Source organism: Brienomyrus brachyistius, chromosome 22, assembly GCF_023856365.1.
Source record: "Brienomyrus brachyistius isolate T26 chromosome 22, BBRACH_0.4, whole genome shotgun sequence".
In the NCBI taxonomy this organism is placed as follows: domain Eukaryota; kingdom Metazoa; phylum Chordata; class Actinopteri; order Osteoglossiformes; family Mormyridae; genus Brienomyrus; species Brienomyrus brachyistius.
In genome coordinates, this window is record NC_064554.1 from 5170148 (window position 1) to 5190176 (window position 20029).

Here is a 20029-nt window from a genome sequence, read left to right on the forward strand (position 1 = left end):
GCTAACACTAACCCGAGAACTAATATCTGAGGAGCGCTTTTCCCAGGATTTGAATTTATTAAATAGGCTTTGTGATGTTGTATTAAGAAATGTTATTCACAATGCAATTTGCCGTACATTGGCCCATTCTTTTATATACGGTAAGACGAAGCGGGAAATTCCCAAATTATGATAGCAGACTGTGAATAAATACATACGCTCGCGTGGTTTTTATGCGCGCGACTTTTGGCACTAATTTAACGCCATAATTAAATATCTTCCAGAAAAGAGTCTGATTTCTCTGCTGTTAAGCTGTACCTTTAAGCGCGGTCACGAGATCCCAGAATCCTTTGGGGGATGAAACCTGGAAGCGAAGCACATGCGCCTCTTATGCCGATAAATAGCATAATTAGTGGACTTTCCTTCTTTGGTTTATTATTTATATCAATTATTGATTTCTTCTACTGCAGCGATACTTAATGCTGTCTCCATAAAACCTTAATTATAACGTTTTACTTTATTTGCTGGTGTAATTGTCCTGATCGATGTTATTTGGGCAGATGTGGTGTAGTTACCTTGCGTTCTGCCTCCTGTCGTATCTTTCTTATGCACATAGATGTCTGCACGGAAGAGGAAGCATTCTGGCGGCGGTGCGGCGCCCGTGCCGATGCTGCCTGCCCCCCTGGCTCCGGCCCCGGCCCCGGCCGACAGCGCCCTCTTACAGACAGTACTGAGCCCCTACTTTTCAGATGCGCCCAAGCTTGACCTAAGGCTGGGAGAAGATTTTTTCAACCAGCCGTGCGTCGCCTTGGCCAAAGCCTTCCTCGGTAAGGTGAGGACACTTACGTCATTTCACGCTTCTACACGAAACAACATTTTCAGAGAAAATATAACTTTAATTAGCAGCATTTAGTGGAGATAAAAGTTTTCATCCAGAAACTGCCTCGGCGACAGATGAGCGGACATACAGTTGTGTTAGAGAGCTAGATATATACGGTTTTAAGACTTTGAAGATCACTGCAGTGTGATGCCTGCAGAAATTATTTCTCTGGACAGACACGTCACCTTGGCTGTCAGTGTCCTCCCCCCCTGCACAGTCCCTAGATGTACAAAATTCATCCCCCCTTCATTTTGAACCACTGATCCCCACTGATCCACTGATCTGTATAAGCCACATGCAGGGTGTGACCAAAATAAATGGAAAACCTAAGTATATATTGATACGATGGGGCATCATAAGGATTAGGGCTGTTGTACAAGTCCTGAGTCCTTTAGAGAGAGTAGACCATTCTCCAAGAAGCCTTCATTTCTTTCAGAGATGGAGGTAGAACTTTACTTCACACTCTGGTCTCCAGAACTTCCCATAAAGGTTGGATGATGTTTGGTTTCATCCTGGTGTCCATGAAAGCACTCTTGAATTTCTTTATCAATGTAAATGAGAAGATTATCATCTCGGAATATGGGAATATTGTGAAGGAACAGCGTTGGCTCCATAGACCTGCTCCTACTTCTGTAAAACAGGATCTCAGGACCCTTGGTCCGTACACGACCATGCAGAAGAGTCACTAGACCCAGTGTCTCCCCTGCGAGGGCATTACGGATCCCCAACATTGGGGCTTGAAGGCATCCTTTATCTTTCTCCAAAATGTAACCCTGTCCAGCTGTAGGACGATGGGTGAAAAGATGACTGATCAGAGTATATTACTTCCTATATTGCTCAGGGCTTCAGCTTCTATGCTCGTTTTTGAGGCTGTCCCGTTAAGTATCGGTGAGCTTTCACTAGCAGCCACCATCCCCCAGTCCTCGTGCAGTTTATCCCAGATGCCACTACGATCGGGACGGCTCCCCTAAACACATGAAATGATCTTGCAGTTCCTGAGAGCAACGCACCTGCCATTCACAGACACAGACTCCGTCGGCTCTTTGCAGCTCTGCTAGTTGCCTCATTTGTCAATTGGAAAAAAAATCTCGCATATCAAAGTGCTGAATGTCAGACCTCTTTTATAGCTGACACACATACTGCCGACTGGCATTCAGCCTGAGTGACCTTTGTAGCTGCGTTTGCAACAACCTTTAAAAAGTCCCTAGTAGCTTTTAATCTGTATTTAATATGTACAGACACTGTTCTGTTAGCACAATCCTTTTACTCAATTAAAACCCAAATGTAATCCTTAATACACACTGCTTCCCTCTGCTGGACACCTACCGAAATACAGCCAGTCTCAGGCACTTGTACTCTGTCAGGTGTTGGTGCGTCGCCGTGCCGACGGGACAGCGCTGCGGGGGAGGGTAGTGGAGACTGAGGCCTACCTGGGCGGCGAGGACAAGGCGTCGCACTCGGCTGGCGGCAGGCGAACGGAGAGGAACACGGCCATGTTCATGAAACCGGGGACCATCTACGTGTACCAGATCTACGGGATCTACTTGTGCATGAACGTCTCTAGCCAAGGTGAGACCCCCCACCCCCCGAGAGCCTCCGCTGCATTTAGCTGTTGTTTTAGCAGCAGATTAGCACACAAGCGTTTTCCTGAGGGATAATATTCACATCTTTTTGCTCACTTCAGATTGGGCCTGCGATGTCAGGTGGTTTCTGTCTGACCTCACGCCATGCCTTTTCTATCCAGGAGAGGGCGCTGCAGTGCTGCTCCGTTCCCTGGAGCCCCTAGAGGGCCAGGAGGCCATGCGGGAGCTACGGTCGGTCCGGCGGGGGGCGGCCGCTCGTCCCCTGCGGGACAAGGACCTCTGCAATGGGCCCTCCAAGCTGTGTCAGGCGCTGGATGTGCTGCGCAGCTTCGACCGGCGTGACCTGGCTACCGACACCAACGTCTGGCTGGAGAGGGACCCACAGGAGGGGCCCGCAGGGCCAGGTCAGGTGGTAGCGGCCGCCCGTATAGGCGTGGAGTCCTACGAGGAGTGGGCTCGCAAACCGCTGCGCTTCTACCTGCGGGGGCACCCGTGTGTGAGTGTGGTGAACCGTGAGGCAGAGAGGCAGGCGGAGCAGCCTGGGCTGAAGGCCTAGGAGTGGCAGGGAGGAACATCCACCCATCTGCATACTTCCCTGATGAGACCAGCCGTGCTTGTAGGAAGAACATCTCCAGCCATCAGCACCCTGAGCACCAGGCCTAATCTGACCCCCTCGACGCTGCTCCTGCCCTGAAATGTGTCACCAGCTTGGGATTCTCTCGGCTGGGTTTCACCTTGCAGACAATTGGGATGTGGAATTCTGCAGCGTCCTCATCCGTCTTCCCAGCCTATAGCAGGTCTGGGCACAGACTGATAGGGTCCGTTGTCAATCTCTGCAGCATGTATTTCTATCAGCAGTCATCCATCACACTGGGGAACAGCGGTACACGCCTGCCATGTCTGAGTCATAGTGTTTAGATGCCATAAATATGTCAGGTGATGCCTCAAACATGGAAAAAAGAGACTGCAGAATCAGCCATGATGTCATTTATTTGACATTTACTTATTAGCGCTTTACGACCTTGCCAGCTGTCAGGGTTGGGTGCCTATCCATAAGGAACGAGCTTTCACTTTAAGTGCTGGCCACCGTGTTCTCCTCACGGTCCAGAGGATGAGGAACACGCCGAGGTGAAAGGAGATCCAACTACTGAAGGTCAGCCAGACCCTCCTTTACTTGGGGGGGGGGGGGGGGGGTCGTGTGACGATAAACAGCTTGAATCTCCAACACTGCACCCTCTCCCCCATCTCAGAACAGCAGTGGCCAGCTGGGTTTGGCTCTTGCACACCAAAATATTTGGTATAACCTTGGAGATGTGCAGTGGCCAGTATCAGCCAGATGATTCAAATGGTGAAAGACCAGCAAAGAGAAGAGAAACGCTGTTGTTTAGCACCCAAAAATGGATCTTAAGCTGAATTTCTCTGGTGAAATCCCCTGTGATATTAGTAGCATAAATAAAACCATGATGTTTCTGATAATGTTGGTTCTTCAAAACTGAAATACTTGCTGGTTGGGGAGTGGGATGGGCTCTGACTGGATCTAAGTGTAGAAGGTCATACAAAACACAGACGTTCTCACACTGAAATTAGTGACCGCGGTAAATGCACAAACGCAACTTCTCAGAGCCTTGAGTTTAGGCTGTCTGTAGTCAGACCTGAAACCATCTCAACCCTTCAGTTCAACGTGTGAATTTTCTTCCCAAACGTCTGTAGATTCGATCAGTTTAGCAGCATGGATGAATCTCCAAGTCTGAAGCTAGAGCTGAGTTTTTGGTGGTACTGCCTTCATTTTGAGAATTCTGGGCTCCCGTAGCTAGAACGAGTCAGCAGAACCCACTCTTGGTCCGAGACCAGCAGAGGCGCCTCGTTCTCTCAGCGTCCGAGGAAATCCCTCGGTCGTCTCGAATCAGATCCGCAGGTGCAGTCTGTGGAGCTGGAGAGTCCTGACCAGCCGGCAGCTCTTAGTCAAGGGGTGATTGAAAGAGGGAGACAACCGGGTCCTCGTGGTTGGTGACCACCAGGACGCTGCGGAACTTGTCGAAGAGCGTTTTGAGCTGGGAGCGGCGCATGTTCTCGTTGTACATGATCTCCTCCAGGTGGTGGTGGCCCCGGAAGTAGTGGAGCAGCCTGAGGGAGACGGACACAACAGAGCAGCTGAGGCGAAAAGGGAGGGATGACGTGATCGTGGACCAGGCGTCTGCTGTCCACACCCTCTGCCCTCGCGCCTCACAATGCGGAGGAACGTCTCTCACGGCTGCATGCCAATCAGTCACTTCATCCAGCTCTTTCCCTCCCTTTCCTATGATTTATCATCTAATGCGACAGCTGCTGTAAATCTAACAGAGATCTGGCCAACACCAGGATGACAGATTCACTGGTGAGGTCCAGGGGTGCGGAGACAGAGACGCAAACTCAGCTAATCATCTAGAGCTAGTTGGCTGATGAAACAGTCAAAAGCGACACCCAACGGCGAGTGGCCCACACGAGCAGCCCTGCCCTCAAACTCGCGTTCGGATTTAGCTGGCTCAGCCACATTCATTTATAACGAGGCTCGCGTCATAAATTTTCGTTCATACCAAGAACCAGGAGAGGCTGCAGAGACCACAGATCTGGCTTTGAGAAGCTTCTAGTTCTGCAAAAGAGTAGCTGAACACCAGGGAGATGGAGGGAGGCGGGTGTCCGTGGTCCCGGTGGAGTACCTAGCGAACATGCGCAGGTCCTCTGGGTTCTGGGCGGCCGGTACGCTGAGGATGGCCTGGCGCTCGTGCTCCATCAGGCTGGCAAGCAGCGTCTCCGTCACGCGCCGGTTCAGCGGCGAGTCGCTGCCAGGAAGCAGCTCTGCGCTCGAGTTGTCCATGCTGGGGCTGGTCAGGGTCATGTCATCACTGCTAGCTGGAGAGGGGAGGAAGCGCCCTGACCTTTCACCCTCCATCTCCTCGTTATGGCTCACCATCAGCACCGTCACTGATAGGGTGGGGCAGCCCCCGGCTCTCCAGCACTTACTGGGGGAGCCGAAGCTCAAGGCGCTGGGCGTGCTGAGGCCACGCCCCCCGACGCGCGTCGCCAGCGGCGGCTCCTCATCCCAGCCGGGGTCCTCCTCGCTCGGCGGCGCCAGCAGACAGACGTAGGTGTGCAGCTGGATGAGGAGGCGCCTCTGCAGGAGCCAGACCACCGTCTGGATCAGCTGGGCCTGCGGCAGGGGCGGGGTTAGCGTCAGGCTGACCGTCACCCTCTGCAGCCAGTGGGAGCGAAGTACTGACCTCCTGCATGGGGGCGTCCAGGGGGTTCCGAAACTCTGACAGCGAGACGGGCAAGGAGAACTTGGCCAGCGTGGAGGGGAGGTCGTGGCCCGGAAACTGTTGGGAGAACTGCTCAGCCAGGGGGGAGTACCTGGGGGCGGAAGTGGGTGCAGCAAAGAGCTTGGTATGGCTTGCAGGGGGTGCTCACATACCTACTACTGCCTTACTCCTTGGGTTCATACTGAGTATCTGAATCAATCGGGCGTCTGCCGGGTCAGAAGAGCACATCGTCTAAGCCCAACGGCACGAATCGGACCCCGAGCCCACAAAAGCACACCCACTTAAGTCCACATAGACATGCACCTTTGGTGAAACCCCACCAAACCCTTGGCCCACCCGAGAGCTAAAGCTATGGTGTCCGTTTCACAGGCGGGATCCCTACAGCCCCCCCCCACCCACCCTCCCCACACAGACAGACTCACAGGCAGATGTTGGAGTGCGGAGACAGCATGTAAACGTTGTTCTCACACAGAGGGTAGATGATGATGGCCTTACCCCAGTAAACCAAATGTGCAGAAATCTGAAAGATCTGTGGGGAAAAAAAATTTCCAAGCGGTTACTCTCACAAGAGGCTACCAATCAAAAACGAAGTGATGCTATGTGGTGATGCAGCCACTAGAGGGCAGCTATCTGCACGGCGAGATAAGGCCCCAGTTTCACCAACTAACCCAATGCTACAGATTCGGTACTCGCCTGCAGGAGGGCCAGGTCTGCGTCCTGCGCTAACTGCTGCAGGTTCTTCACGGCTGAGCAGGTCTTGATGAGCCGCACTAGTGCAGGAGAGCAGTCCAGGGGCAGCTGAGCCAGCAGGGACTTCTCACTGTCCAACAGGAGCAGCGCATGGTATGGCCTGCAGGGGGCGCCCACACACCCACCACCTTAATTCCTGGGTTTGTACAGACATTCTTTTTTTTATTTTGAAAAGGAATCATGCGTCATGACTGTGCTTGAAAACAGAAAAAAATGCATTATAACATTTTCCTAAGTGAAATAACTGGTCCATTTCCACTAAAGTTTCTGTCCTTTTTCTTATAGTCAACACAAAAATTTTGCTTTTCATATTAAATCTCTCTTTACAAGTATTGACCCATTCAAGCACTGCGGGTGGTTTTTCAGGAAGCCGCCTCCTTGCGATCGCTTTCTTACTTGCGGCTCGCAGAACCTACTTGCAGGAGTATTTATCTTGGTTATACGGTTCTTTAGGTTGGGCCACAGAGGTATAATCTTTACAGCCCAGTATGTTACAAAGCAAGTTACGAATTTCATTCCATGACTGATTAACTGGAGAAGTCCAAATAATATATGCATGGGCTGTTATTACTGACCCCCACTGCCTCCAGCAAGGACACAGAGTTCCATCCATTCTCCCCTATTGTTTAGGTGTTACAGAGAAAGACACAACTCTCCCGGCAAAATTCTCCCCCAACCCTTGAACTGGTAGGGCTAATTCGGTTTTTCCGTCCATTCTCCCAAACCGCTTCAGAAATATGTATCCCCAATCCCGTGTTCCGTCTCTTTTAATGGTGAACATTTCTTCAATAATAAAATACCTTGATGCAACTGGGTTATAATATTTATTGCCTTCTGGTCTGCACGCTTTAATAAATGCCTGGATAAGAGGTGTGCATATTCCACAGAACTCCCCGCTGAATTCCTTGCGGAAAATAATGGCGAAATTGCAGACGCTTAGAGAAATCCGATTTGTTCAAATTATACTTGTCCAACAGGCCCTGAAAACTTTACATTTCTCCTCCGTTTCAAGCTGTACAAACAGCATTTATTCTTTGAAATCCAATCTCTGTATCTAAAGTCCAGTATTGCTGGTGCAAACTGTGGATCATCTGATGACCATCTTAAACTGAAATTTCTTTATCTAACTGGTAGTGTCTTATACCCTAAAACCAAGTTCTAAGGATAAAATTAATCCTTGGATTTTGTATATTAAACACCTCGTCCGTGGACTGTTGGCTCCCCACAACTGACTGCAGATCTTTATCCAGTATAACTCTGGCTCCTTCCATCTTTATTCCAACCCTATGTCACACCAGCAGACCAGGAGCCTCAGCTAAGCAGCATTAAAATAACGTTGGGGGGCCACACCACCCCTCTTTAAGGATCTGTAAAGCTGAAAATCTCATTCTAGGCCCTCTTTCCCCTCCATTCTGCAAATTGTTTTAATGGAACTTCTGTTGGCAGCGACAAACAGATGTAAGTCTCGAAAAAAACATTCATTTTAATTGTGTCAATCCTGTTACTAAAATCGGATTTCGCAATAAATTCTCTTAGCGAGTGGTATATTATTCATGTACTCTGGAAATATTGCAGCGCAGGTTCACTCCAAGATATTTAACATGTTTCAAATGCCAATTATGTTTGTAGTGGCATTTTGAATCACACGCCTGCTGGGTCAGAGATGCACGGCCTCTGTACCAGAGAACTCACCGGATGGCCTTCAGGCTGCGCTCCAGGGCCTCGGGGGGAATGTGGCTGCCCCCCACCTGGTGGATCTTGTGGGGGAGGCAGAAGCTGACCTCCAGCCAGTTGTTAATGTGAAGTCGCACCACGCCGGTCGTGCAGAGGCTGAGAGAGAAACCAGATGCCGCGTACTGAACACAAGGGGGCGCCAGACTGGGGACCGGCGCACGCTGTGGATCAGGCTGGTCCCGGCGCCACCCACCTGTCATACGCCTCCTTCAGGTCCTGAGCCAGTTTGCACTTGGGGAGAATCTGCCGGAAAGGCGACTGGGGGCCGGCGTCAGCTGCTGACAGACGGAGGGAGGTGTCATGTGTAGTGCAGTGCGCTGAGCCCCACGCAGCAGCACCCGGCCCCTGCGGACGCGGGCGGCAGCCCCGGGGCCCGCTTTGTTGTTTTTGGGGCCCCACTCAAAAACATTTGGCCCAAAGTGACTTCATCTCAAAATAAACAGTAGCATCTTAAGACTGTAGCTTGCAGGTCAGCAGAACATGGTGTTTCAGCAGCTCCTAAATAAGGAGCATGTCTGTTTGACATTTTGTGTAGTGACTGCTTAGGGCCAACAGGGGGCCCCAAACCTCAGGGTCTGCACTCAAATGCATTAAAACCTCCCCCCACTCACTCTCAGTCAGGGTAGTGACCCGCACCCCCCACTCACTCTCAGTCAGGGTGGTGACCCGCACCCCCCACTCACTCTCAGTCAGGGTAGTGACCCGCACCCCCCACTCACTCTCAGTCAGGGTGGTGACCTCGTCCTGCATGGCCAGCATCAGCTTGGCTTCCCGCGTCAGATACTGGCACCGGCGTTCCTCGTGCTGTAGGGCTACCGCGATGCGCCGCGACAGTGTGTGCATGCAGCCAATGACCGACGGGTCTGTGTTGGCCTGCAGGGGGCGCCACAGACAGCCCGATGATCCACAATCCTCCCCTTTCAGTCATGCCCCCCCCCTCCCCATTTCTACAGAGTGCCAAACTGCAATGACATATAATAATAACAGTGATAATAGTAGTACACAAAAACATGGTTTTATAACTCACAAGCATGAATAAAATGAAACTTTCAATGGGAGGGAAACATGCATTACATGAATGTGCATTACATTTAGTTAAAATACTGCTGCACTGGTGCAACATTTGCAATTGATCAGTTTAAAAGGACTTAAAAGGCATTATTTGAGCAGGAAAAGACTGAAGGCAGCATCTGACGCTTAATACTAATGCAGAGCGTAGTAACAGTCAGACAGGTGCTTTCCGATGAAGTACTGAACACCGCAATGTTGCTGTGGAAAGTGCCCAACTTCTGACAGCAAATTACAGGGCGGAAGAACTGCTGCCGGTACAAAAATAAAGCGTTAAACACCCAGATCAGGAAATATAACGTCTTTTAGAAAAAACACGAAAGACATCTTGAGCAAATGAACTAAACCGCAAATGTGACAAGCAGGTGCTTTTCCTTTAAAGTCAAGTGAAAATGGAGAACGATAATGACGTTCTAATAATTAACTGTAATTTCATTCTAGTAAACTGCGGACCCTCACTGCTTACTGAATCCTGGGCGGAGAAGCTGTTCAGTTTGCTATTAAAATCTATGTAAGCTATGTGAATAATAATATTTCATTTTCAAAAGGTGCATTTAAAAATGATGTGATGTTTTAACAAGGACACTGACCACATGCACATGCACTCATTATAAAGTAAAGGTTCAGTAACCAGATAATTTAACAGAATCATAGAAATATTTTGCATTCGATTTCCAAATAAACACAAGTGTCCAAACAGATAAAAACGGCCCCCGGGGCGTGTCAGGCACCCCACCCTCAGCGTGACTCTGCATTCTGCCTCCGACTCGGCCGTGCCGAGTCACGGTTAGGGGGCTTGAGTCAGCAGATCTCGGTGGCTGAGTCATGCCGCGGGGGAGGGAGGGCAGATAGCGACCTTGGGCACTTTATCGCCCCCACCCCCGAGCCTCCTCCCTTTCTGAGAAAGGCCCCAACCGGCTGCCAAGTCACTTCATGGCCTCTGAAGCACGTTTACGCTCGACGTCCGACTCGGGACAAGAAGAGCTTTGATGTGTTCGGCAAACTCCGCATTTTTTCATACCTGCCCGTGGTGAACTCGGAACGTCGTGAGAATATTCATCCCTAACGTGACAAGATCTCACAAAGCCTCGTGGGAATGAACCCGGGACGCTGCCCTTCACCGGCGCACACCAAGCGTCCCAACCCCCATACCGCCCCTCCACCTACCCTAAGTGCAAACACCACGCTGAACAGGATCATCGTGGGCATCTCCCTCTTGGGGGAGGGGTCCATCTTGGAGACCTGCAGAAACACGGGGGGGGGGGCATTGTGTTCAGTGTGACTTCGGCTAGTGGTCAGGTGACCTGGCATCCGATTATGCATGTATTGATGTTGATGCACGTTTGACCACTAGATGGCACAAGAGGCCAATCCTCTGGTAGCAGAGGGAGTTTGCCTGTACACAGCAGGGTCACATGACAGTGTCTGAAGCTGCAGGGGTCAGAGAGATATAAACACTGCTCATATGTCAAAGCCTGCGAGTCTCATCGGTAAGGTGTGTGTCTCTCTCTCTCTCTCTCTCTCTCTCTCTCTCTCACCTGGATAGTGTGGGGGGGCTGCAGCAGGGTCGGGTGTCCCACAAAGCGTACATTGTCAATCTTCAGCTCGAACTTCTTGCCGCACATGTCAGACTTAGTGGCCAGGATGGTGGCCAGGATGATGTCGGAGAAACTTTGGGAGAAGGAGGAAAAAAAAAAGAAGAATGGGTGAGAGAAAGCTGGTGAGGAGGAAGGAGAAGAGGAGGAGGCGGAGGGAGGGAGAGAAGGAGGATGTGCAGGACGGACTAGTCAGCTTGGGCATGTGATCCGTAATTACCAATTAAATTAATTAAAAAGATATCGAGTGGATCTGAATTCAACTGCCGTCCATCAGAGACACCGGACATGGCTCTTAAAATCTGTGAGTGAAATCCAAGAATCCCACAAGGTGCTGATCAGTCGGGGCTTGTGAGGAAACACAGACAGACACACGCACCGAGTGTCACGCAGAGTCGCATGCACACACACGGACATGTAGCGAGGCACGTCTGCATGAAGCGCAGCGCGGCCTGGTCTTACCCTGCTACCAAGTACTCCTCGCTTCGGGGAGTTTGTTTCCTGAAATGCAAATTGAGCCACAGAAACAGAGGAACGTAACAGAAAAGTACAAACGTGTCTGCATCACAGTTGCAACAGTGACTTGAGCAGAGACATTAAGGAGGGGGGGGGGGTGGATGGGTCCACTCAGACCCCGAGCCTGACAGTAAGCTGGAGCCTCACAGTAACCCTGACTCTAACCCTAACCCCCAAGCCTGACCCCAGCCACTGTGAGCCAATTCAGCCACCTGAATAAGCTCACACCGGCTTCTCCCAGCCTCAAAATCCAGCAGCACCTGCAAAGGCGAACAATCAGACCCTGAGATCCTGGAAGGCTTTCTGGGTGGGACAGGTCTGCTACGACTTGATCCGAACCTCAGTCTAAAGGCTGTACAAGCACTGAACCTGCGCAGACCCGTTTCCATGATGATGTCATGCATTGTTGTGAAACGGCCTAGATCAGACTGATATGTTTAAGGGGTGAGGATGAGGATGATGACGACGGAGTCGTACAGTCGTACCCTTTTGCCTTCACTCAGTATCACACTGTACCAAAGAGGCGTGTGTTCACACATGTGGCGAACATCCGGAGATTGATCTCTCTTGCCATTCCGTGATTTCAGTGTTGGCCCTCACTGGAAGGATTTTCTGCCTATTATGTCGTTTTTGTACTGGTCCTATGACAGAAGTGTCATCAATACACCCGCATGCCCACGGTGAATTCTCCGGGAAATTTTCCTGCTCCAACACATGGGGGTGAATCAGAAATGACCCAGACTTTGTAGTAGGGAGGTAGTGAGTTTAAGTCCGTTTAACGTCAGGTAGGACTATTTCAGACATTTGCATTCATTCATACATACAAAATTCAGGGTGACCATGCATGTCTGTCATGGGCTTCAGTCGCATGGTACATAACCTTCGTCTGTGCACTGTGGTTCCCTTATAAGACAGTGGTTCTCAAACTCGGTCCTCGGGCCCCACTGCCCTGCTTGTTTTCCTTACAGTCATTACTATGGTATTCTGAGCAATACTTTCTCTGATATTCCTCGCACTATCACTGTTTATTGCCATTTATTACTTATTGGCACTGTCTACTAGATCCTGTTTACACTCGGTTTTAAAATGCATCTCGGGCGATAGGATCGCAAGGGGACACAATTAAATACAAGTGTAAACGGCCACTAAGACACTCTGTGACCCAATCGCTCAAACCACTTGGCGAGCTGATCTGGAAAGCATTTGCCCTCATATTTTGAGGTGTGAACACTAATGCATCTACAACAAGGACGTTACGATAACTGCGTGCGGGGAAATGATCCGAACACAAATGGTCAGCCGGACACCATGAAGATGCCAAGACAGACACAGGTGTAAACAGCGATGTGCCTCTGCTGTCTACTTGTGATCCAGCTGCCAAAAACTAGGGATTAATGTAAACCTTGCACACATGCATGCAATACATTTATCATGTGTGACTGTAAAGGCTGGTTTATAATTGTGCGTGGAATCGACGCTGTAAGTACGACGTAGACCTGAACCTACGCCATAGCCTGACGTGCACCTCCCCAGCAACGTAACTACACGTTCAGGTGACTTAGACCGCAAGAACTGTGATTGATAAACTTAGTAGCGTTTGTTTTGTTTTTTTGTTTTTTTTTTTAGCATGAAGCCTTAGTTATATCTTATATTAAATAACTTGACGTGATGTCCCTTCTTCCTCCTGACACTTAAGCAACGCGTACAGAGCTTACAGTCTGCTTTACTGCTGTCGTCGTCCCTTATCTTAAAATATGTCCAAAATACCGACTTTCGGTTGACAAACCTCTCGCTAGACGACAAATTGATCACGCAGGAAAAATGCCGCTTTTGAGTTTTATTGTAATGCTGCAATTAAGTAGTATCAGTTCTTCGTATCGGACAATCTTGACGTGCATCGCTACCCCAAAGCCAAGTGCAAACAGGGCCTTAATGTCTAAATGTCTTTTAACTTCTTAAATGTGTCTACTGTAAACCCGCAGTTTCCTTAGACATTAATAAAGCATCTATCTATCCATCTATAATTAGATCAAGTTCACACCGAACACTCCCCACATAAAATCGCCGTGTGTTTCCAGTTGAATTTCCGATTACATTACACTGGAACACGACTGACTTTTGGGATGATGCTCTAATATTAATAAGCGGAGCGTCTCCTTACCGCGAATCTCCATCTGGGTCCTCGGACGCGTCCCCGCTGGGGTTCAGCGCATACGGGCTCCGCTGCTTCGCTTTGGGTGAAAATCCATAATAAAGGGTCAGTCTTCCAGAGTCATATTGCCTGGAAGTAATTTTATTTATGAATTGTCATAGTTACACAAGGCGGATGCCGGGAGAAGCTATCAGAGCCGTAGCACCCCGGCGCCACTTACCGGCCAGCAATGCCGCGTCCTCGGGGACCCTCTGAAACGGGTAGCGGAACAGCAGCTTATTGCCCCGGCTTCCCGAGCTCACCAGTATAACGCTGATGGGGCTCGTCCTCCCGTCGCTTTTGTGGGGAGCGGCCTCAGGCTCTTTGGACATGCTGTAGCTTATCCAGTGTTTACCTCCGGCGCCGGCATTTCTCCTGAAATTAAAGTATTTGGTCCGGCTAACAGGGTCCGCGTCCGCTCGGCGCCACTCGCCCCGTTATATGTCCAGGCGCAAATGACTCCTCTTTAGCGTGATCGCGCTTTATTACCTCTGTAAAAGTTTACTTTGGTCTGTTTACTAGTTACTAGGCTCCACGGCGGTACGAAGAAACGTGCGTTTCGCTTTTAATGTCCGTAGATTCCGTGGTAGCAGCAGAAAGGTTCCTCTTATAGAGGAAACGCCCCTTCGGTGGCTGTCGGTCCTCAGTGGATAAATGGTTAGAAAGTGCCTATGCCTTTACTGTGCTTCTTTGATTTGTTGAGTAACCCGCTGATAGAAGTGTCTGCATTAATTGATGTAGTACATTAATGTCAATCCAATTTATATACCATTAATTCAATAGAAACATTTTTACACGCAAGACGCTCTCGCGTGTAAAAATGATGATGATGATGATGATGATGATGATGATGATCATAATAATGTTGACTATAAATTAGTGCATAAGGAGCTCGTTGTTTTAACGATTGTATACAATATGAGTACAAAACAGGGTTGTGTGCCATTCGGAATTAAATTGAAAATGAACTTGAAATTCAAATTTAGTTAATAAAATTTGTTGAAAACAGGGTGCAGAAGAGTAGTTCGAATTTTAATATAAGGAGGAAGAATTAAAATGGAGGTGATGTCACGAAAATTCATATACATTAATATTTCAATATGAATTATACAGCAACTTAACATAAACAGCGTACGTTGACCCCCCCCCCCCCCCCCCCCATCCACAACCGGCGGCAAAGAGTCTGTGCATGTCTCTGTTATTCAGGAAAGAATGCTACATTTGAGTTGTTACCTTTACTATAAATAATTTAACTGTGATTTTGTGCACCATGGTAAAGGAGCATTTCATACAGTCATAAAAGGAACGCTATTACAACCCTATCCATCTGTCAGTCACAAGACTAAACTACTGCATGCAGACTCCTCACATACGGTAACACACATGAACAGTTAAATATGCAAAAACAATAAATGTGTGCACATGGAAAAGGACTTAGAAGGCTGGCAAAAATCAAATGCATATTGTTAGAATGGGTTAAAACAACTACACAATTTATATCTTACAATCATGCAAATATAAAGTACATTTAATTATCTAGTACATATATACAAGGTCAATATATACATCTACCGTCTAGAAAGTAAATGTGTTTTATAATTATTGATGCTTGGCAAGAGTAAATCACATTCAATTCAAATTGCGATTAATGCATGTAATGGGACACAATCAATAAATTGTGAACAATGCCATGATACATAACGATACCATCCAGGAAGCCAAGTAGTTTGTCTAGATGTTGTTTTATGGTTGGACATGAAGCCTTTGGATCATCTCAGTAATATACATTTCATGGAGAAAAACAGCCTGGCCTGGGTGAAATAATAAGCCGCCTTTGTCTGGTGCAGGATAAATTGAAAAGAGGAACACAACATAATTTTACCTTTGGTCACACAGAGCAGTTTCTGGCAGCAGTTTCTATGCCACCAGTGGATTCCTGCAGCCTGTCAGTGATACACATAAACTTAGCAAGGCTGTTGTATCCGAATCTCTGCGTGCATTGGTTATATTTTTATTGCACTATGCACACAACTGCATACAATGTCCAGCAGGAGTGGAGGTCAATCATGACATTAATATTTGTTTGAATGCCATTGCAGGCATAGCTGGAACTGCAGGTGCAGTGGATGGAACCCTCAACCCTATCCCAGACATGGCCAGGGAGTCCACATGACGCTTATATTTGGCCCATGCAGCTCGGGAGTGAGTCAGATGGCGGAGGATGATGCTTTTGCTGGTGGCTGGATTTTGGGAGACAGCAGGCATCTTCTTAGCAAATACCTGCTGACTCAAGTGTTGAATCGCCAATGGGTGGCGGAGGAGGCGTATAACACCACACAGCAAAGACACACTGCTGTAGAGGGGGCTTTGGGCACGTGGAGGATGTGATTCTGGTGCCTACACAGGTCCTTGGGAGCTCTAAGGTTTCCCCCTCAAAGCTGCTGTGCCGTTTTTGTTTTGTGCAGTATGCTGCATAACATTGCAGTAATTATTTTATTAAACTATATTTTTGGCCACCACCTCAATAACTTATTTAAAGACTTCTTTTGAGAAGTGTTGCTTAAGGAATTGCTTTTCCTAAAGCTAATTGCCATTGTTCTTTCTACAAAGAAGCAACATCACATTTTGAATCCATTTATATATTTTCGATAAATATGTTAATTTATTTTAATCTTATTTTTTGTGCTTAATTTTTGAAGCGCTTAAATTTTAAAGTGCTTAATTTGTGTGTGAGTGTGTGTGCGTGTTATTTATTTATTTATTTTACACATCTGTACTATATGACAGTAACATAACGTTGAAGTTCGTGCGACCGATATTCTGCTATCGACAGTCTGCGCTTTTCTCACGCGGAGGCCGAGAAATAGCCGACAAAGTCCTATTTTAAGTTTGTTTGTTAATTCTGGAATAACGAAGGCTTTTGAGTAACACTAGCAAATCAAACTCGTTCTTTGTTTACGTAGTTTATCTTGTTCGTTGCTCGATCGTTCGTTATCGGGAATGCATCCCTTTCCAACAATGGTAACGCAATCGTGTCATCATTTAATTAATATACTAATATAGGTGCGGTTTCAACATTATAAGAACCAAAGGAGCCCGAACCCCCCCCCCACACACACACACACACACGGTACTCCGTGCAATACTGGTAGAGGCACATATCATCCATGTGCAAATCTAATATACACAAATATAAATTAACATTTAGATCGAGCCTCAGGAGAATATGCTGACATTAACCTCCTTCTCAATAAATAAATTATATTAGTGGGATATTTCATATAAATCATTGTTTTTAGGCTCTCCAATATTATATTTTACATACGCCTATGAAGATCATGAAGCTGAGCGTTTAGCTCAGCTTCTCCTATAACCTGGCTTTGCAATAGTCAAAAAGACACGGATCTATACTTCCGCTGTTAATTCCACATAAGCTGAATACGTCTAATTCGTTAATTTTTGGCTCAAGTGTGCAAAGTGGGGTTTCTCGGGCATTGTCAATGGGGTTTTAATGCACAGGTTTACCCAGACTGAAACCCAAGGGCCTCCGCTAAAAAGGGTCTTTGGTTAGCCTCGTCAATATAAAACTTAATCCTATAGTTGCCGCTCCTCCCCTATTGAAAAATTAAATGCTGCTTCTCATTTTGATCAGTATTTTTGTCACAGACCCAAGACAATATAATCGGGTCTGTGTGATAGATGACCCCATAATTATTTTAAAAACATGTTTTAAGTCTTTTTCCAAACCCCCCCCCCCCCCCCCACACACACACACACACACACACATTCCCCCAGGCCAAAAGTTACATCATCATACAAACTGACAGCTGAAATAGCCCAGGGACCTCAGATCATGTTAATGGACCTCTGCACGTGACTTCTGCATTTGAGACGTTTCAGTGTCTCTTTTAAGTGTGCATTACCTCAATGTCTGTCCCAAATACGCCACCTGCAGCCTCTCTACTCAGACAAAACATGTCCCAGTTACCAGCTGCATGGGCAGCAGGTCTTTACAAAGTCAGCTTCCACACAGTGGTGGCCTAATGGTTAGGGAAGCGCACTTGTAATTGAATAACTGCTCGTTCGACTCCCCTACCGGCAAGATACCGCCCCAAGCACTGCTCCCCGGGTGCTGAATTAGCTGCCCTCTGCTATGTCACATATGGGATAAATGCAGCGGACACATTTCGTTGTTGTGTGCTGTGGCGTTTCATCACTGATCTCTAAATTCATTATGGAGTTTAAAAACAGACACCAAGTGGCTACAAGTGCTTTACCTGTGACTTTTTAATTAATTTGTCTCAGAAATAAAACACATTATTGAGTTTAATAGTACTGTCTTGACAAGGCATAGACAACCACCGCAAGAAACTTCTGGAAGGTGTTCTGGACATCACAGTTGAAAGCGGAGCCAAACTTGAGCGCGAGGACAATGGTGACGCAGTCACCCAAGAGCTAAACGGGACAAAAGACAGAATATGAGCATCGAAATCTTCCCATGCTATAATTTACTTATAGGCAGTTAACGATTTATTAATTTATTTATTCAATTTATTTATGCAGACATAAAAGTCGCCCTTCCAGAATGAGTTTGACATGCATTCGCGGTTTTGGTTATTCGCCAACTGGCTGCAGTGGCAGCGTAACTCAAAAATATATGAACAATACTGAAAATGATTTAGATCACATGAAATCATTTAATATATAAATATTAGTGTTAGGCTGCAATGGGCTGGCCCCCCATCCTGGGTTGTTTCCTGCCTCGTGCCCATTGCTTCCGGGATATAGGCTCCGGACCCCCCCGCGACCCAGTAGGATAAGCGGTTTGGAAAATGGATGGATGGATATTAGTGTTAGGCTACTTAATATTTGTCATTGTAACAACATGCAATATTTTAAATATTACTATTATTCAAGAATTTTCGCGTTCGCGGGGATCATCTGCTCTTAACCTTAGCGAATGTGAAGGGGTGATATTAGGCGTCCTGTTTCCTTTTTGTAAGGAATCCTGTATTGCTGTTGTTGTTGAATTTTTTTTTTTACAGTGATAGCTTCCACACATGCTGCAGTATTATAACTGCAGTGAGACCTACCCTGAAGTTCTCAGGATCCACATGTAATTTCTCGTTGTGCAGCTCGCTCAGTTCGGCATAAAGGTTCTTGATGCCATCCAAGTTCTTCACGGCTTTATCCAGGGACTTCAGCACAATCTTGCCGTGGGCGGCCACTTTGGGATTTCCTAAAATGGCAGCCGTGCTGGACAGGTCTCCGAAGGACCCGAAATACCGCTGAGTCCACGGATAGACGATCAGCAGTCTGTATTACAGATATCACAACACAGATTTTTTTCATTGCAGAAATTTCTTATCAAAATTGTATAGAGTAGATGTAAACTAACTCTCTCTCTCTCTCTCTCTCTCTCTGAATCTCTCTCTCTTTGTGTGTGTGTGCGTGTGTGTGTAAATATATACCTTGCCAAAGCCTGGGGTCCGACTTCATTTATATTGACTTTTTCCCAGACCTTCTTCATTGTAGCACGCTCAGCATCCGTCCATTTAACCATGATGGCTGTGTTTTGTTTCTTATGCTCTTTGCAAAATAAGAAAAACTTTCCCCAAACCAGTGATTCTCCGGGTTACGCCTAAACGTCGTTAGCGCCTTTTATTCTTGCTTACTTCTCCACCCAGTGGATCGCGTCCCCTGTGATTGGCTATTTGATTAATGCATAGTTGACAGGCATGATTACAACTGAAAAGTATAACACAATATTACAGCTAAATTCTGTATGTAATAATTGTACGATTAAAAACAAACAAAAAATAAAATTAATTGCATACGAAAATATACCAAGATATAGTTTAGCAATTTATATAATGTAAGCCGAAGTTTAGTTTCAAATGTACGACATATTTTGTATTATATTATAATATTATATTTTAAGCTTAAGGATTTATAGCACGACTTAATTGTTCATTTGAAACTTCGCGGCGTTCAAGATCAGAGGAAAATGGTATAATTTCATTTTTATTAAAATATAAGTTTCAACCTTATGACCAATGAAAATATTGTAACTGCAACTGGAAGGGCGGTATTTTTAGAATTATCGAACAATAATCTACATATTATTAGCTTCTTAAATCGTTAAAAAAAACTCAAAGGACGACGTGCGTTTCTTACACGTTATTATATTATGTAGAAGTGCGCAAATTAAAGGTTTTGTGTAATATGGTCGGTTAGTAGAACGTGCCTAGAAAATACGTTTCTGAGAGTAAAGTGTTTGTTATAATTTTTTACTGCTAAAAAAATTTAACCAATGAAAATGCCAACATTAAATGCGCGTTATCTATGTCAAAAACACTCTATTTTTTATCGGTATGTTCAGATAGGTTACGCCCCATTTAATGTGCCTACCTCGCAGTAATTTTATTTGATAACCA

At 46.9% G+C, this 20029-nt stretch overlaps 3 protein-coding genes across 7 annotated transcripts; 1 reads left to right on the forward strand and 2 right to left on the reverse strand.

The window, feature by feature from the left end:
• Nucleotides 1-319: 319 nt before the first annotated feature.
• mpg (N-methylpurine DNA glycosylase) lies at nucleotides 320-4009 on the forward strand. The gene is made up of 3 exons (XM_048991537.1): nucleotides 320-811; nucleotides 2224-2428; nucleotides 2604-4009. The coding sequence occupies exons 1-3, from the start codon at nucleotides 596-598 to the stop codon at nucleotides 2996-2998; spliced, it is 816 nt and encodes a 271-aa protein (XP_048847494.1). The 5' UTR covers nucleotides 320-595; the 3' UTR covers nucleotides 2999-4009.
• nprl3 (NPR3-like, GATOR1 complex subunit) lies at nucleotides 3415-14218 on the reverse strand. 5 transcript variants are annotated; one of them, XM_048991532.1, is made up of 14 exons: nucleotides 13774-14218; nucleotides 13563-13632; nucleotides 11348-11386; nucleotides 10829-10961; nucleotides 10458-10532; nucleotides 8906-9095; nucleotides 8416-8500; nucleotides 8181-8318; nucleotides 6432-6588; nucleotides 6161-6267; nucleotides 5700-5829; nucleotides 5443-5629; nucleotides 5139-5331; nucleotides 3415-4566 (listed from the first exon to the last, which is right to left on the reverse strand). In XM_048991532.1, the coding sequence occupies exons 1-14, from the start codon at nucleotides 13922-13924 to the stop codon at nucleotides 4401-4403; spliced, it is 1821 nt and encodes a 606-aa protein (XP_048847489.1). In that variant the 5' UTR covers nucleotides 13925-14218; the 3' UTR covers nucleotides 3415-4400. The 5 variants fall into 5 exon arrangements, with proteins under 5 accessions (XP_048847489.1, XP_048847491.1, XP_048847490.1 ...); XM_048991534.1 differs by having other exon boundaries at nucleotides 8416-8497; nucleotides 8942-9095; nucleotides 13774-14208; XM_048991533.1 differs by having other exon boundaries at nucleotides 8942-9095; nucleotides 13774-14203.
• Nucleotides 14219-17861: 3643 nt separating this feature from the next.
• Nucleotides 17862-19252, reverse strand: LOC125718136 (hemoglobin cathodic subunit beta-like). Its single transcript, XM_048991714.1, has 3 exons — nucleotides 19064-19252; nucleotides 18686-18908; nucleotides 17862-18047 (listed from the first exon to the last, which is right to left on the reverse strand). The coding sequence occupies exons 1-3, from the start codon at nucleotides 19153-19155 to the stop codon at nucleotides 17919-17921; spliced, it is 444 nt and encodes a 147-aa protein (XP_048847671.1). The 5' UTR covers nucleotides 19156-19252; the 3' UTR covers nucleotides 17862-17918.
• Nucleotides 19253-20029: the final 777 nt, after the last annotated feature.

Excerpts from the sequence above, each read along its gene's own strand:
- mpg (XM_048991537.1), top strand. The coding sequence starts at position 596 with ATGTCTGCACGGAAGAGGAAGCATTCTGGCGGCGGTGCGGCGCCCGTG. Across the intron at positions 812-2,223 it reads CCAAAGCCTTCCTCGGTAAG|GTGTTGGTGCGTCGCCGTGC; the intron begins GTGAGGACACTT and ends GTACTCTGTCAG. Across the intron at positions 2,429-2,603 it reads CATGAACGTCTCTAGCCAAG|GAGAGGGCGCTGCAGTGCTG; the intron begins GTGAGACCCCCC and ends TTTTCTATCCAG.
- nprl3 (XM_048991532.1), bottom strand. The coding sequence starts at position 13,924 with ATGTCCAAAGAGCCTGAGGCCGCTCCCCACAAAAGCGACGGGAGGACG. Across the intron at positions 11,387-13,562 it reads GACCCAGATGGAGATTCGCG|GAAACAAACTCCCCGAAGCG; the intron begins GTAAGGAGACGC and ends TTTGCATTTCAG. Across the intron at positions 10,533-10,828 it reads AGCCCCCCCACACTATCCAG|GTCTCCAAGATGGACCCCTC; the intron begins GTGAGAGAGAGA and ends GTGTTTCTGCAG.
- LOC125718136 (XM_048991714.1), bottom strand. The coding sequence starts at position 19,155 with ATGGTTAAATGGACGGATGCTGAGCGTGCTACAATGAAGAAGGTCTGG. Across the intron at positions 18,909-19,063 it reads GGACCCCAGGCTTTGGCAAG|ACTGCTGATCGTCTATCCGT; the intron begins GTATATATTTAC and ends TCTGTAATACAG. Across the intron at positions 18,048-18,685 it reads TGGATCCTGAGAACTTCAGG|CTCTTGGGTGACTGCGTCAC; the intron begins GTAGGTCTCACT and ends TGTCCCGTTTAG.